This window comes from Dendrobium catenatum, unplaced genomic scaffold, assembly GCF_001605985.2.
Source record: "Dendrobium catenatum unplaced genomic scaffold, ASM160598v2 fragScaff_scaffold_1022, whole genome shotgun sequence".
NCBI classification, from domain to species: domain Eukaryota; kingdom Viridiplantae; phylum Streptophyta; class Magnoliopsida; order Asparagales; family Orchidaceae; genus Dendrobium; species Dendrobium catenatum.
This window is the reverse complement of record NW_021319484.1, coordinates 130,926-143,359: the sequence shown is the minus strand read 5'-3', so window position 1 is coordinate 143,359 and position 12,434 is coordinate 130,926. Positions and strand designations below refer to the sequence as shown.

General features: G+C 38.9%; 2 protein-coding genes across 2 annotated transcripts; one reads left to right on the top strand and one right to left on the bottom strand.

Moving 5' to 3' along the window:
• Window positions 1-4,202: 4,202 nt before the first annotated feature.
• On the top strand, window positions 4,203-5,182 carry LOC110114058 (the record flags this gene model as incomplete). Its single annotated transcript, XM_020846811.2, is given in 2 exon segments — window positions 4,203-4,233; window positions 4,720-5,182. A coding segment is annotated over 1 exon segment (276 nt). The 3' UTR covers window positions 5,007-5,182.
• A 772-nt stretch (window positions 5,183-5,954) lies between these two features.
• On the bottom strand, window positions 5,955-7,843 carry LOC114580424. Its single transcript, XM_028697912.1, has 4 exons — window positions 7,694-7,843; window positions 7,523-7,624; window positions 6,778-7,354; window positions 5,955-6,727 (listed from the first exon to the last, which is right to left on the bottom strand). Exons 1-4 carry the CDS (start codon window positions 7,841-7,843, stop codon window positions 5,955-5,957), a joined length of 1,602 nt encoding a protein of 533 aa, XP_028553745.1.
• Window positions 7,844-12,434: the final 4,591 nt, after the last annotated feature.

Below are 12,434 nucleotides of genomic sequence, written 5' to 3'. Positions count from 1 at the left end.
GCTAACTATCAAAAATTCCTCTTTGCTTGACGTTTGGAAAGCCAAATCTCTTTTATTGTCGGGCAATATTCAATTCTTAGCATTTATTATGTGGAACTCAATTGCTTAATGGATTAAATGTGCAGTCATACCCAAATCTCATTTTAAATTTTTTAACATGCTAGATGCCAACTTTTGTTCCATCAAGACACTCATCCATAGGGGTGGATTAGGTCAAGGGGGCAATTGCCTCTCCTAAAAAAATTATTATATGATTATTTAGATAATTTGTTCCCCTCAATCTATTTTTTAGTCTTCATTACAAGAATTTTTATGCAATCCCCCCCCCCCTAAAAGTTTTTAAATACTATGATCATTAGGCAATTAACCCCCATCAAATAGTAAATATAATTCATCGTTTTATTTTTTAGAAAATAAAATTTCCCAGGGTGTTACCCCCGAAAGCAGGGGGGCTGCCCCTCGACCCCATATATATCTAGGAAGCATACAATGATCAAGGATATGAACAAATAGGGGCACTATTGACCTATTTTCTTGTAGTGAAGGGTTGAGCCAAATTCGGGGCAACACCAAAAGTTACTTATAAATTTTCCCCAATTAAGACTGATTCCGTCCCTGCTCATCCAAGAAGTTGCATCTTAATTCTTTGCACACCACTTGCAAACCTAAACTATTTTGTGGGTTGGGTATTCCGTATTCATTCCCTTTCTCTGTTGGATTATACTTACAAATGCTCTGTCATTTGACATTTGGTAGGTTTTTAATAAGATGGTGGCACGCCAAATACATCTTGTGGAAATCGGAGCCACACGCTTGGTGCAATAGAAGTTCCTTATACGAAATGTTTCAATCTAATGTCTCTTTATTCGCTATTATTAGCATTAATAAAAGGTTTTTTTCCTTCAAGGTTGCCCATAGCTGCTGCTGCTACCATCTCCACTGTTCCCCGCACTTCCTTTATTTTAGATTCACCGCTAATGGACTTGCTGTTAATAAGGCTGGCTCAGATCAAATGGACATTCAATTTAATTTCCTTTACTATTTCTAATGGTTCTTACTTCCTTTGGAGAGAAAGAAACAACAACATATTTGCTAATCATATTCAAAGCCAATCTTCTTTTATGTTTTCAAATTAAAATGGCTATCCTCAGCAAAACACAAATTGAAAAAGCTATCAGGAAATTAAATACTTGCTTCGCAGTTGTTGGGACTCAAACGGACAATCTGGACAATAATGATTGACTCACTCTCATTCAAGTTGCTGCTATATGTTGTTTCTCCTACAGAGTTTGGGCGAAATTGAGGCAAAGCTCATATATTATAAAAAGATATTATAAAGAACCACAAAAAACAACTCTAAAAAAAATTACAAGTAAAATGAGAGTTGTAACAAAACCAACTATAAAAGGACATCAAAAAATTCCCAAAAAGTGTCAAAATTGGTCTCAGTAGGACTCAAGAGTTGCCATAATCGGCACATTCGGGCAAATAGAAAATCATGGCAGGAATAGCTCTAGGCCCGAGATAAGCAGCGGCTGGAAGAAGCAGCACCCTTGATTGCCATCAGACCAAACCACAAGATGTTCATCAGGGTGCAAAAGATGCCAGACCAAATGCATAACCCAAAAACGGGCGGAATGGCGAGACCATCCAAGGGGAAAGCAGCAACATGCCAGTTCCACTCATCATCGTCCAAATAAAAGCAAAGTTTCTAAAAACCGAGGTTACAAAACTTCATCTTGCCAACTAGATACATGATAATGAGACTTCATTTGAGACTATTTTTTACTAATTTTAAAAACAACTTTGTAGAACAAAAATTATATTTTTTTTGTATAATTTTTTAAAAGATATTGTTTTAAAGCAGCTGTAAAAAAGTCATCCTAAATGAAACCTGAGTTGATATATTTATCCATTCTGAATTTAGGATTTTTTTTTTTCAAATTGATCTTTTGTATATTCTCTAGCATTACAAATTTTTGTAGTAGCTGTGCTTTTTTATCTGTACTTTACGTGTTCGTGAGTTGATATTTTTTGGCCATTGCTTTTATATAATTATTTATTAAAGTTAATGGAAAAATGAGCCCTTACTTTTCTTAAAGAAAAAAATTAAAAGCTGAGAAAAAGAAAAAGGGGCAAAAGCAGACAAAGCTTGCGCACCACTGCTTTACAAATTAATCGATTATAATTGCCAAAAAAAGACATGAATTTGTGACCTAAAAATTAAACACCCACTAACGAGTCGCATGGGAAAGAGAACGGCAGGGCCGCTTCGGTGGCCCAGATTGGAAGCATTTGGTTATTGAAATAAAATTAAATCAAAACTGTTAAGAATTTCTTAGAGAATAATATAACTCTTGGATGATAGAGAGAGGAAGGGAAGTGAGGGAGATAGAGCTTCACATGGAAATCGTTATTTTAATTCAATTGGAATACAAAGCGATACCAATTACAACAATATATATATATATGAAAAAATTTAACAATATCCTCCACCTGCATCTCACAAACTCAAGTCTGTTGGATTTGACCACCCCGCCCAGCTCCCTCCGTGCTTTATGACCAGATCCCCTACTATCGTGCCCAAGATCTCGGCTTGTACGGAATCCGCCGTCCAACCCCGCTTCCGATTCTGCAGTCGATTGCAACTCTGAAGCCTATATTCCATTCTTGCACGCAGATCCAATCCATGCCTGATCCCTTGTGTCCAAGAAATGACCATGAACCCACTCACAAGCCCGAAGCTCTCTTTCGCACCTAGCGTATTGTGTGACATGCGCATCTCGTGTGTTTTCCCGCTCTCTCGTGCTCCCGTACATGGTCCGGCCTTTCGCATGACACTAGATCTCGCACGCTCCAACCCACATGTGATCTGGCAGATCGGGTGCTTTGCACTGCCTCAATGCTCTGACCTGTGCGACACCAGGCTCCCGCACCTCCCACACACCGAGCCACTGCATCACACAATCTCACGATCAAACGCAACCCACTTCAGCCCCAAAACAACCCCGTGCAGCACACCTACGCAGCTTGCTCCAGCATCCCGAGTGCATAGCGAGACCTGCGCATGTTCATGTGTGCTCGTTTCGAACGTGCTTGTCCACATGCAATTGCAAGACTTCATCCTACGGTAGCCCTTTGTCCATCTGCAACACCCGCGAGACTCGCGACCCAACTACTGTCTCCCGTGCACGCCCACCCGCACAAATCATGTACGCAAGCCGTTTCGTTCTGCTTGTCCGCCTGCTGCGTGTTCTTGGCGCAGGATCAAAACACTTGGGACGAACCACCTCAACCCTTCTACGAAATGAGACCTTGTCATGCCCCTCTCCCTTTCTTGAATACCAAAACCTTCATCTTTATTCCCCTTGATCGCCTCCAACATGTTCTGACACCACTTGTTAAGATTCTTACAGAAAGAAGAAGCATCTTCTTGAGCTTGTTGGATGAGAGAGAGGGGAAAGGAGGAGAGAAAGAAAGCTAACATGAATTCCAAATTCCTTTTTTTCAATTGGGCTTATTTACATCAGCATACGATGCACATATGTAGTCAGAGACTCTAATATGGAGTCTTGCTAGGCAAACATAATCTAAATATGGACCACTATCTAACAAAAACAAACTGAAGTAAAATTAATGTTATTATTTTCCCAAAACATATTAACGTAATTTATTTTAATTTTAAAAATTTTATATTAAATTTAAAACATTTTTTTTATTAAATAACAAAAAAGACGATAACCAAATGCTCAATAAAAATAAAGTATAACCATATTTTAATGGCTAAAGCTCTTTTAATATGCATTAAAAACTATTTTTAAAATATTAAATTTAATTATGAAATTACCCACACCTTCTTAGATCAAAGCCTCAAAGTCGTGACGTCCATTATCATAACTAATTCAACTAATAATGTCTTCTTTTCTTTCGTCATTCATAACAGCTTTGCAAACTTTAATAAAGATTAGGCATATCCGATGGCTCCTTTTTTCTTCCTTTTCTTTCGTTAAAATAATATTTAAACCCTTTGGAATTAGTAGTTTCATACTCCAACCCCTGAATTGAATTCCTCTTGCAAATTTGTCAACCTTTTATGGTTTTCTTCGTCTTCAAGGCAATCTGAAAGCTCCAAACCCCGTTCTCAATCACTTTACAGCCATCCTCTCTCTCTCCCTCTCTCTCTCTCCCCTCCTCAGTCGATCCTCACAGGCAAGTTTCTTTTCTTCCTTACAGGTACATCTCTCTCTCTCTCTCTCTCTCTCTCTCTCTCTCTCTCTCGTTCCCTCTCTTTACATCCCACCCGTTAGTGATTTTTGCCTCTTTTTATATGTATTTCTGTTAAATTCTTTGAAATGAAAGCTGAGATTTTATGATGATTAGATAGCTTCGTTGCAACTAGCTAAACTTCCCTTGTTGTGACTTTTTCTATATCCCTATGTATTTAATATTAAATTTTTTTTTTAGTTTTTTTTTTTGAAAAATCAGAAAATTCAGTTATTATATGTAGGATCTTTTTTAAAATAAAAAATAGCAGCCATCCCAAACAAACCTTACATCTAGGCCTTTATAAAAATTTGAGAAAATTTTTAAATTATGCAGCCGACCTTTAATTTCTAACAAATCCAAAAAGATAAGTTTCACTTTTTTTTTTCTCAAAGCATATTGTCTAACTTCACTAAGCCAAAAAATTTTAACTCAGTTTCCTTTGAAGCTCTGCAGATCATATATATATGGGTTCAGAAGCGCCAAGCTGGGCTGATCAGTGGGGCTCCAGCGGACTGGAAGATGAGTACGGCAGTAGCAGCGGCACCAATAACAAAGGGAAGAAAACGACGAACTTGAAGGCCACGGCCAGCGCCGGGCTGGGCAAGGCCAAGTCGGCCGCGGTGATCGGAGCCCATCATGCGAAGACGGCAGCCAAAGTTGGAGCACAGAAGGTGAAGACTGGCACAAGCATGGGAGTCAGCTGGATCAAGAACCAGTACCACAAGAGAAGCTCCAAATGAAGCGCTGGCTTCTCCTGAAACTTCTCATTGTTAGAGCACTAACTGTCTAAGTGGAGAGAGCGATTTATCCTTTTCATTATCTGTTTTTGCAAGTATTTGATTCGATATAAAATACATGCATTTAAGGGAGAAAATTTGAGTTTGGATAACATTTTATTTAAAATTTATTCGAAAAAGCTTGAATTTTGTTTTATTAATAATATATTTTATTCATTTCAAAGTAAGATTAATGATTCAAAAATTCATCTTAAACAGTATTTATTTAAGATATATTTAACCAATTTTTGTCATATTTGAATTAAACTAATTTAAGACAATTAAGAAATATTCTCTCTTTGTAGCAAATAAGCTTATCACAAAATTTATCATAAATAAGCGTGTCTTGATATTAGCAGCAAAATATAGCACGTCTTCAAAATCATTTGCAGCAAAAATATATATGTATTACAGGCATAAATATGATGATGAGTATTCTTTTAGAAGCCTTTTGTGATAATAACAAATGGTAACCACCGTTCAATTTATAATTATTAAGCATGCAACCATACAATATAAATATTGGCAAATATATATAGTACAATCACAATATTACAATATCCAAACAATATACATATATAAGTTAAATTGTTGTATTTCTAATGCATACAATGTTACAAATCTGATGCACTGGGATCCTGCACAGAAAATTAGCCGAGCAGAACAGAGACAAAGCAATGAAACAGTAAAACTACTGGTTCTGTATTTCTTGTGTGAAATTGAAAAAACTGTCTCTCTGCTTCTTCCCTAGCACATACATCTGCTTCTATGATAACACCTATTCTAAAAACAATAAAAGGGGAATATTCTGACTAAATAACTAACTAAAGTAAAACAAGTAATAAAGTAAGGGATAGTGGCTCTCATCACTAACAGAGCATGTGCAGGTAAGTTGTGCCGCAAGTCTCCTTGCTAAAGATGCTCCGCATCATACGCCCCTTCTGCAAAAGTGTCTTTCCCCAGCTGATCCCCGACGTCGTGAACCTCGTCTGGTGGAAAGTAAGGGTACAGGTCCACAATGTTGAAGGTGTTTGAAGTGTTAAACTCAGCGGGTAAGTCGATAACATAAGCGTTATCGTTAATTTGGTGCTTCACTGAAAAGGGACCAAACTTCTTTCGATTGAGTTTGTTGCAAGTTCCCGCCGGCATTCGTTCCTTCTGCATCCGAACCCACACTACGTCGCCAGGCTGAAATACTTTCTTCCTCCTGTGTTGATCCGCATCTTGCTTGTATTTTTCATTAGATTCTTGTAGTTTGAGCCGAACCTTCTCTAGCATATCCGAGAATTGATCTACCCAGGTCGACGCCGCTTTGCTCTTACAGTTGGGTATAACTGCGACATCAAGAACATGGTTTGGCATTTTTGTATATACAATACTAAATGGGCACTTACCCGTAGATCGATTGGGCATTGAATTAAAAGCGAACTCCGCTTGACCGAGCACATCATCCCATGACTTCGGCTGCTCCTGAACTAGGCACCGCAGTAAATTTCCCAAAGTTCGGTTCACCACTTTTGTTTGTCCGTCAGTTTGGGGGTGATACGAAGAGCTCAATTGCAGGCGTGTTTTGAATCTCTTCCATAGCTCACGCCAAAAGTGGCTGAGGAATTTCACATCTCGATCAGATGTCAGGCTCCTTGGCATCCCATGCAATCTCACGATCTCCTTGAAGAATAACCTTGCTATATTCGCAAGTGTCGCCAAGACGAGTTCGGTATACACAGTAGGTTACCTTTGAATAAAAAACCGTGCCTAACATTATAATCTTCCAGAGGCTCCTTATTAAGGCATTTAATCCAAGCCTTTGCAAAGTCCTGATCCCCCTCATAAAGCTCCTGCAAGCATTCCAGCCCAGCAAAATTGGTTTGCAATTGAGTAATGAGTGCAAATCTTCTACTCAAGGCATCAGCAACCCGGTTTTGAGCCCCACTTTTATGTTTCAAAACAAAAGTGAATTTCTGTAAGAACAGAACCCACCTCGCGTGCATCCGGTTTATACTTTTCTGTGTATTCATGTACTGCAGCGCCTTGTGATCACTACAGAGGATAAAATCCTGATGCAATAGGTAATGCTCCCATTGTTTCAAAGCTCGCACCACTGCATACAATTCCTGCTCATATACTGACCACCTTTGCCGGGACGGACATAGTTTTTCGCTGAAGAACTCGACTGGTCGGCCTTCTTGTACTAGAACAGCTCCAATTCCTACAGTAGAGGCATCGGTTTCGACTGAAAACGGTTTATCAAAGTCCGGCAAGGCAAGGACTGGTGCCGATGATAACGCATTTTTAATGGCTTCAAAACTGGCCTACTGTTCGGCTTTCCATTGGAATTGTTTCAATTTCAGCAAATCAGTTATGGGAGCTAACATAATACTAAAGCCTTTTATAAATCTTCTGTAAAAGTTTGCTAGTCCATGAAAGATCCTGACTTCAGTGAATGATCTTGGCGTCGGCCACTCAACTATCGATTTTACCTTTCTGGGATCCGCACTTACACCAGTGGCAGATATTTTGAAGCCGAGGAAAGATACAACTTCCATAGCAAACTCACACTTTTCCATATTTAAGAAAAGTCGCTGTTCACGGAATACTTCAAAAAGCTATCGCAAATGTTGAATATGGGCTTCCAGACTGCTGCTGAATACTATAACGTCATCAAAATAAGCAACACAGCACTTGTTGAGGAAGGGTTTTAGAATTTCGTTCATCAAGCGCATGAACGTGGCTGGTGCATTACACAACCCAAATGGCATGACACGCCACTCATATAACCCTTCACGAGTCTTGAATGCCATCTTCCACTCGTCCCCGGGACGAATCCTTATTTGGTGATAACCACTACTGAGATCAAGCTTTGAGAAAATTTGTTATCCCGCCAATTTCTCTAGCATTTCGTCCATCCGTGGCATAGGAAACCGGAACTTGACTGTTATCTTATTAACAGCTCTGCTATCGACGCACATCCTCCAACTCCCATCTTTCTTTGGGACTAATAATGTCGGAACTGCGCATGGACTGAGACTGTGCTGTATCAGTTGTTTCTCCAGTAGTTCGTCAACTATTTGCTGTAATATCCGATGCTCGGCGGGACTCAATTTGTAGTGTGGCAAATTCGGTAGTGAGGCACCGGGAGTCAGATCGATTTGATGCTGAATATTCCTCAATGGAGGAAGCTCCGCAGGGAGGTGTTCAGGACCAATGTCCTGAAACTGTTTGATTAACGCCTTAACTGATTCAGGGATAGCGTGAGGATCACTGGTATAGGCTTGTTCTTTCACAACCAAAGCCAAGATTTGTGTTGAATCCCTCCAAGCTAGTAGTAGCTGGTTACCTGAAACTACAAGTGAATTGGCTTTATTTTTCTCAATCACACAGTCCGTACCTTGAATGTTTGGCAGCAGTCGAATTGATTTGCCCTTCCAATCAAACGTGTAAGTATTAGCTCGGCAGTCATGTGTCGCGCCTACGTCAAACTGCCACGGTCGCCCAAGAATTATGTGACATACATCCATGTCTATTACATCACATACCACCTCGCTTGAGTAACTCTTTCCGATGGACAACGGTACACGGCATAATTCAGTAATCTCCATTTCCACCCCCTTCTTTACCCAACTAACTTTATAAGGATTCGAGTTCCTGGACGTTTTAAGCTGAAGAGCCTCCACGGCGGCCCTCGACACAACATTTTCGGTGCACCCACTGTCAACCAATAGAGTGCACACCTTACCATTGATGGTGCATTTCGTTCTAAACAATGCGTTTCTCTGAGAGCCAGTGGGTAGTCGCGGAGATAAGAGTAACTTCTGAAGCACACAGATGAGAGGTTCGCCTTCATCGCCACCTACCTCCTCAGCGTCATCACGCGGATCCTCACCTTCAGCTTCCACTAGTTGCAATTGTGGTCTGGTTGGACACTCATTCGATTTGTGTCCTTGCTGGAAACATCTAAAGCATTTGATGTTCATCTGCTTTGCGTAAGGATTGTCTTTCAATTGCCCTTGCCCTTTCGGTACAAACTTTCCCTCTGCAGTTTTACTACCCGAAATAGCAGGACTTGGGTTACTGGCGGTAGGATTTGGAATTTTGCTTGCCTGAGTCGCACTGAAGCTGTTTGATCGTGGGTGATCTCCGCCCTGTTCCTGTGTTCTCTTGGATTGACTGTTTCTGCTGTGTCGAGCCAGCTGAGTTTCAACTTTCAGGGTGTAGTTAAATGCTTGTGAAACGAACCACACCGTGTTCAATTCAAGCTTGTCTTGAATAGCTTCCCGCAAACAACCAACATATCTTGCGACCAATTGGTTCGTAGACTCATTGAGATTATTTCTTGCACTTAACCGGTAAAACTCTTCCGTGTAGTCGCTCACAGTTCGACTACCTTGAACGCAATGCTGATATTGAAGGTACAACATCTGCTCGTAATCGGTAGGCAAGAAATGTCCACGCAATAGTTGCTTCATCCTCCACCAGCTGCGCACCGGTCCCTTGCCTTCACGTCTTCTCGATTGCAGAAGTTGTAGCCACCACTCACTAGCTCCAGATTTGAGTCGACAGGCAACATATTTGACTTGTTTTTCCGGCTCAACTTCCATGTACTCGAAGAAGGTTTCTACCGCCCTTTCCCAGTCGAGGTAATCTTCTATATGCAATTTTCCGTCAAAAAATGGTATATCCATTTTGACACGGAACTCACTGTGATGTCGATCAATGTCTCGGGGTCTCCTTCTGCGGTGGTGAATCACTTCTTCATCGGAATCTGACAGCCCCATCTCTCTAAATTGATCGGTAGCGTCCTCAGAATCAGACCCTGCCGGGATCGGCGTGTCCCCTGCCATCATCCGCACTCCTTCTTCCATCATCCGCGCTCCGTCTGCTCTACGCCTACCATTCGGGGTGTTCGCCGTAACCATTGTCCACTGCGGAACAATTCGATCCAGACGAGCATAGATTGCTCGCACGTCCCGCCTCAACTCAGTGTGGAATCGGTGAACGTCGGCGGCAATCTCCTCCAGGTGCTGCGCGAGACCACGGTGTTCTGCCCACAGGGCTTCAAGGCTGTGTTCATCTCCGGGAGCCACCCGTCTGCTGCTCTCCGCCATCTGGCTCTGATACCAAGTCTGATGCACTGGGATCCTGCACAGAAAATTAGCCGAGCAGAACAGAGACAAAGCAATGAAACAGTAAAACTACTGGTTCTGTATTTCTTGTGTGAAATTGAAAAAACTGCCTCTCTGCTTCTTCCCTAGCACATATATCTGCTTCTATGATAACACCTATTCTAAAAACAGTAAAAGTGGAATATTCTGACTAAATAACTAACTAAAGTAAAACAAGTAATAAAGTAAGGGATAGTGGCTCTCATCTCTAACAGAGCATGTGCAGGTAAGTTGTGCCGCAATTCTCCTTGCTAAAGATGCTCCGCATCAAAATCCATAATAAAAATTGTATTTGCGTTGTCTTGTTTTATACTTTTTAAAAATAATCTATCTACCATACTACTTTTATAATAAGAATATGTGTGCAATACATAACATAATGAGTATCTTCTCAAAATATTACCAACTAGGAAAACATTTAGAGAAAAAAATTATTATTCAAATAAATTGCATAAAAATCACTTTATACAAATATAATAATTTACCTCAAAATCAGTTTCTTTCCTCCTCATATATCAATTGAATACTAACAAAATTAATATAATTATATTTAGAAAAATTTACTATGTTTAAGAAATCTAAAAGACAACTATAAACTTTATGATACAACCAATTTACTTACCTTCATTTCTTCTTCTCTTATTTTTCCATTGCTTTTTACTCCACTTAAAAAGTTCTGGATCCTTTACGGCGGCCCTGATATTTTCCCAGCAAATGTTCTCACATGGCTACAACACTCACAGTTCCTCACTGTCCCAATGCTCATCCGCCTCCTACCATTCATGCTGATGTCGATTGAAAACATTTGCTCCATGCCAATAGCCTCTTGCATCATCCGATTTTCACCCTTGAAGCCCACTCTCTGCTCCTTGCTTCACTATCACACCCTATTTTGCCTCCCTTACAGTCAACCTGGAGTGTAACAAAGAGGGAGAACATGAAAAAGATATATTTCTTACTAACATCCACTCTGAAATACTTCTATTAGAATTATGTGAGTAGAAAATATCCTATTCAAACAGCCTCATTACTATACACCTTTCAGTTTAAGCAATTCATCTACCAATTTTTTCATTTAGAAACATATACACCGTATCAAAGAAATACATAGCTTTACGAAAATTTTCAATAACTTTTACATACCAAAAAATGTCTGTATAACTTCTACTATGATCTCTATATACATAAAAAATGTATATACACAAAAAAGACAATCAACCTTGTCTCCTTCCTCTTTATTGTAGTATAATCACTAATAATGAGCTAGAGATCAATGAAATATACAAGTAATACATGTGACATAATACACATATGAATTTGCAATCAATTAAAAATAAGATTTCTATAATAAGCATAAGCTATACCAAAACATAATGTCTTGTTTTGTTTAGCGTTCAACATTTTTATGCAAGTCATATGATGATTGTAAGCTTATGCACGCTTACAACTCTCTAATTGAAGATTGAGTTCACATTTCTAACTTTTAGAATTGAGGGCTACTCTCTTATTCAAGGATGGGTACGAATTTCAAACTTTTAAAATTAAGAGAATATAAGGTACTTTTTGTACGACTTCCCTAAGACTTACCTCGATAGGTCTTTTACTTTTACTTGTATGGGCCTATCCCTAATATATAACTTATCTTATTAGCCTTTAATTCATTTGCCCTTTTAATATGGTTCACATTTTTATAACAATCATAAAACATACTATGACAATAAATATTTGATGAACCAATTACTAAATACATAATGAAAACACAGTTGCAATTATATAAAGTGAAATTGTTGCTAGTGAATGTTAATATAATTAATCAAACAAATGAGTAATCATAAGAAAATAATAAACTATACATCAAAATTTTCTCACAATAACTCCCTAACAATTTGTGGATGTGATCACAAGTATAATGTGGATGCGTAAAGGCATCATTTAAATTTTTAGTTAGGTCTCTCGTCATTGTATGATAATAAAACAACAATTTAGTTTAAATTAAAATTGTTAGTAAATGAAAAAATTACCTCTATCATGTTCTTATAAATGAGACTACATATGTGAAAATTTGCAATTATAACCATAAATTAACTTGTTAAAATAATAAATTGAAACAAAAATACTTATCATTTTTTATAACATGCTCCATGTGGGGATGTCATCAAGAATTTATTCAATTTGTTCTATCTTAAGAGTGTTTGTTCTCTTGATTAGATGAAGGTTTACTTGGTCCTCC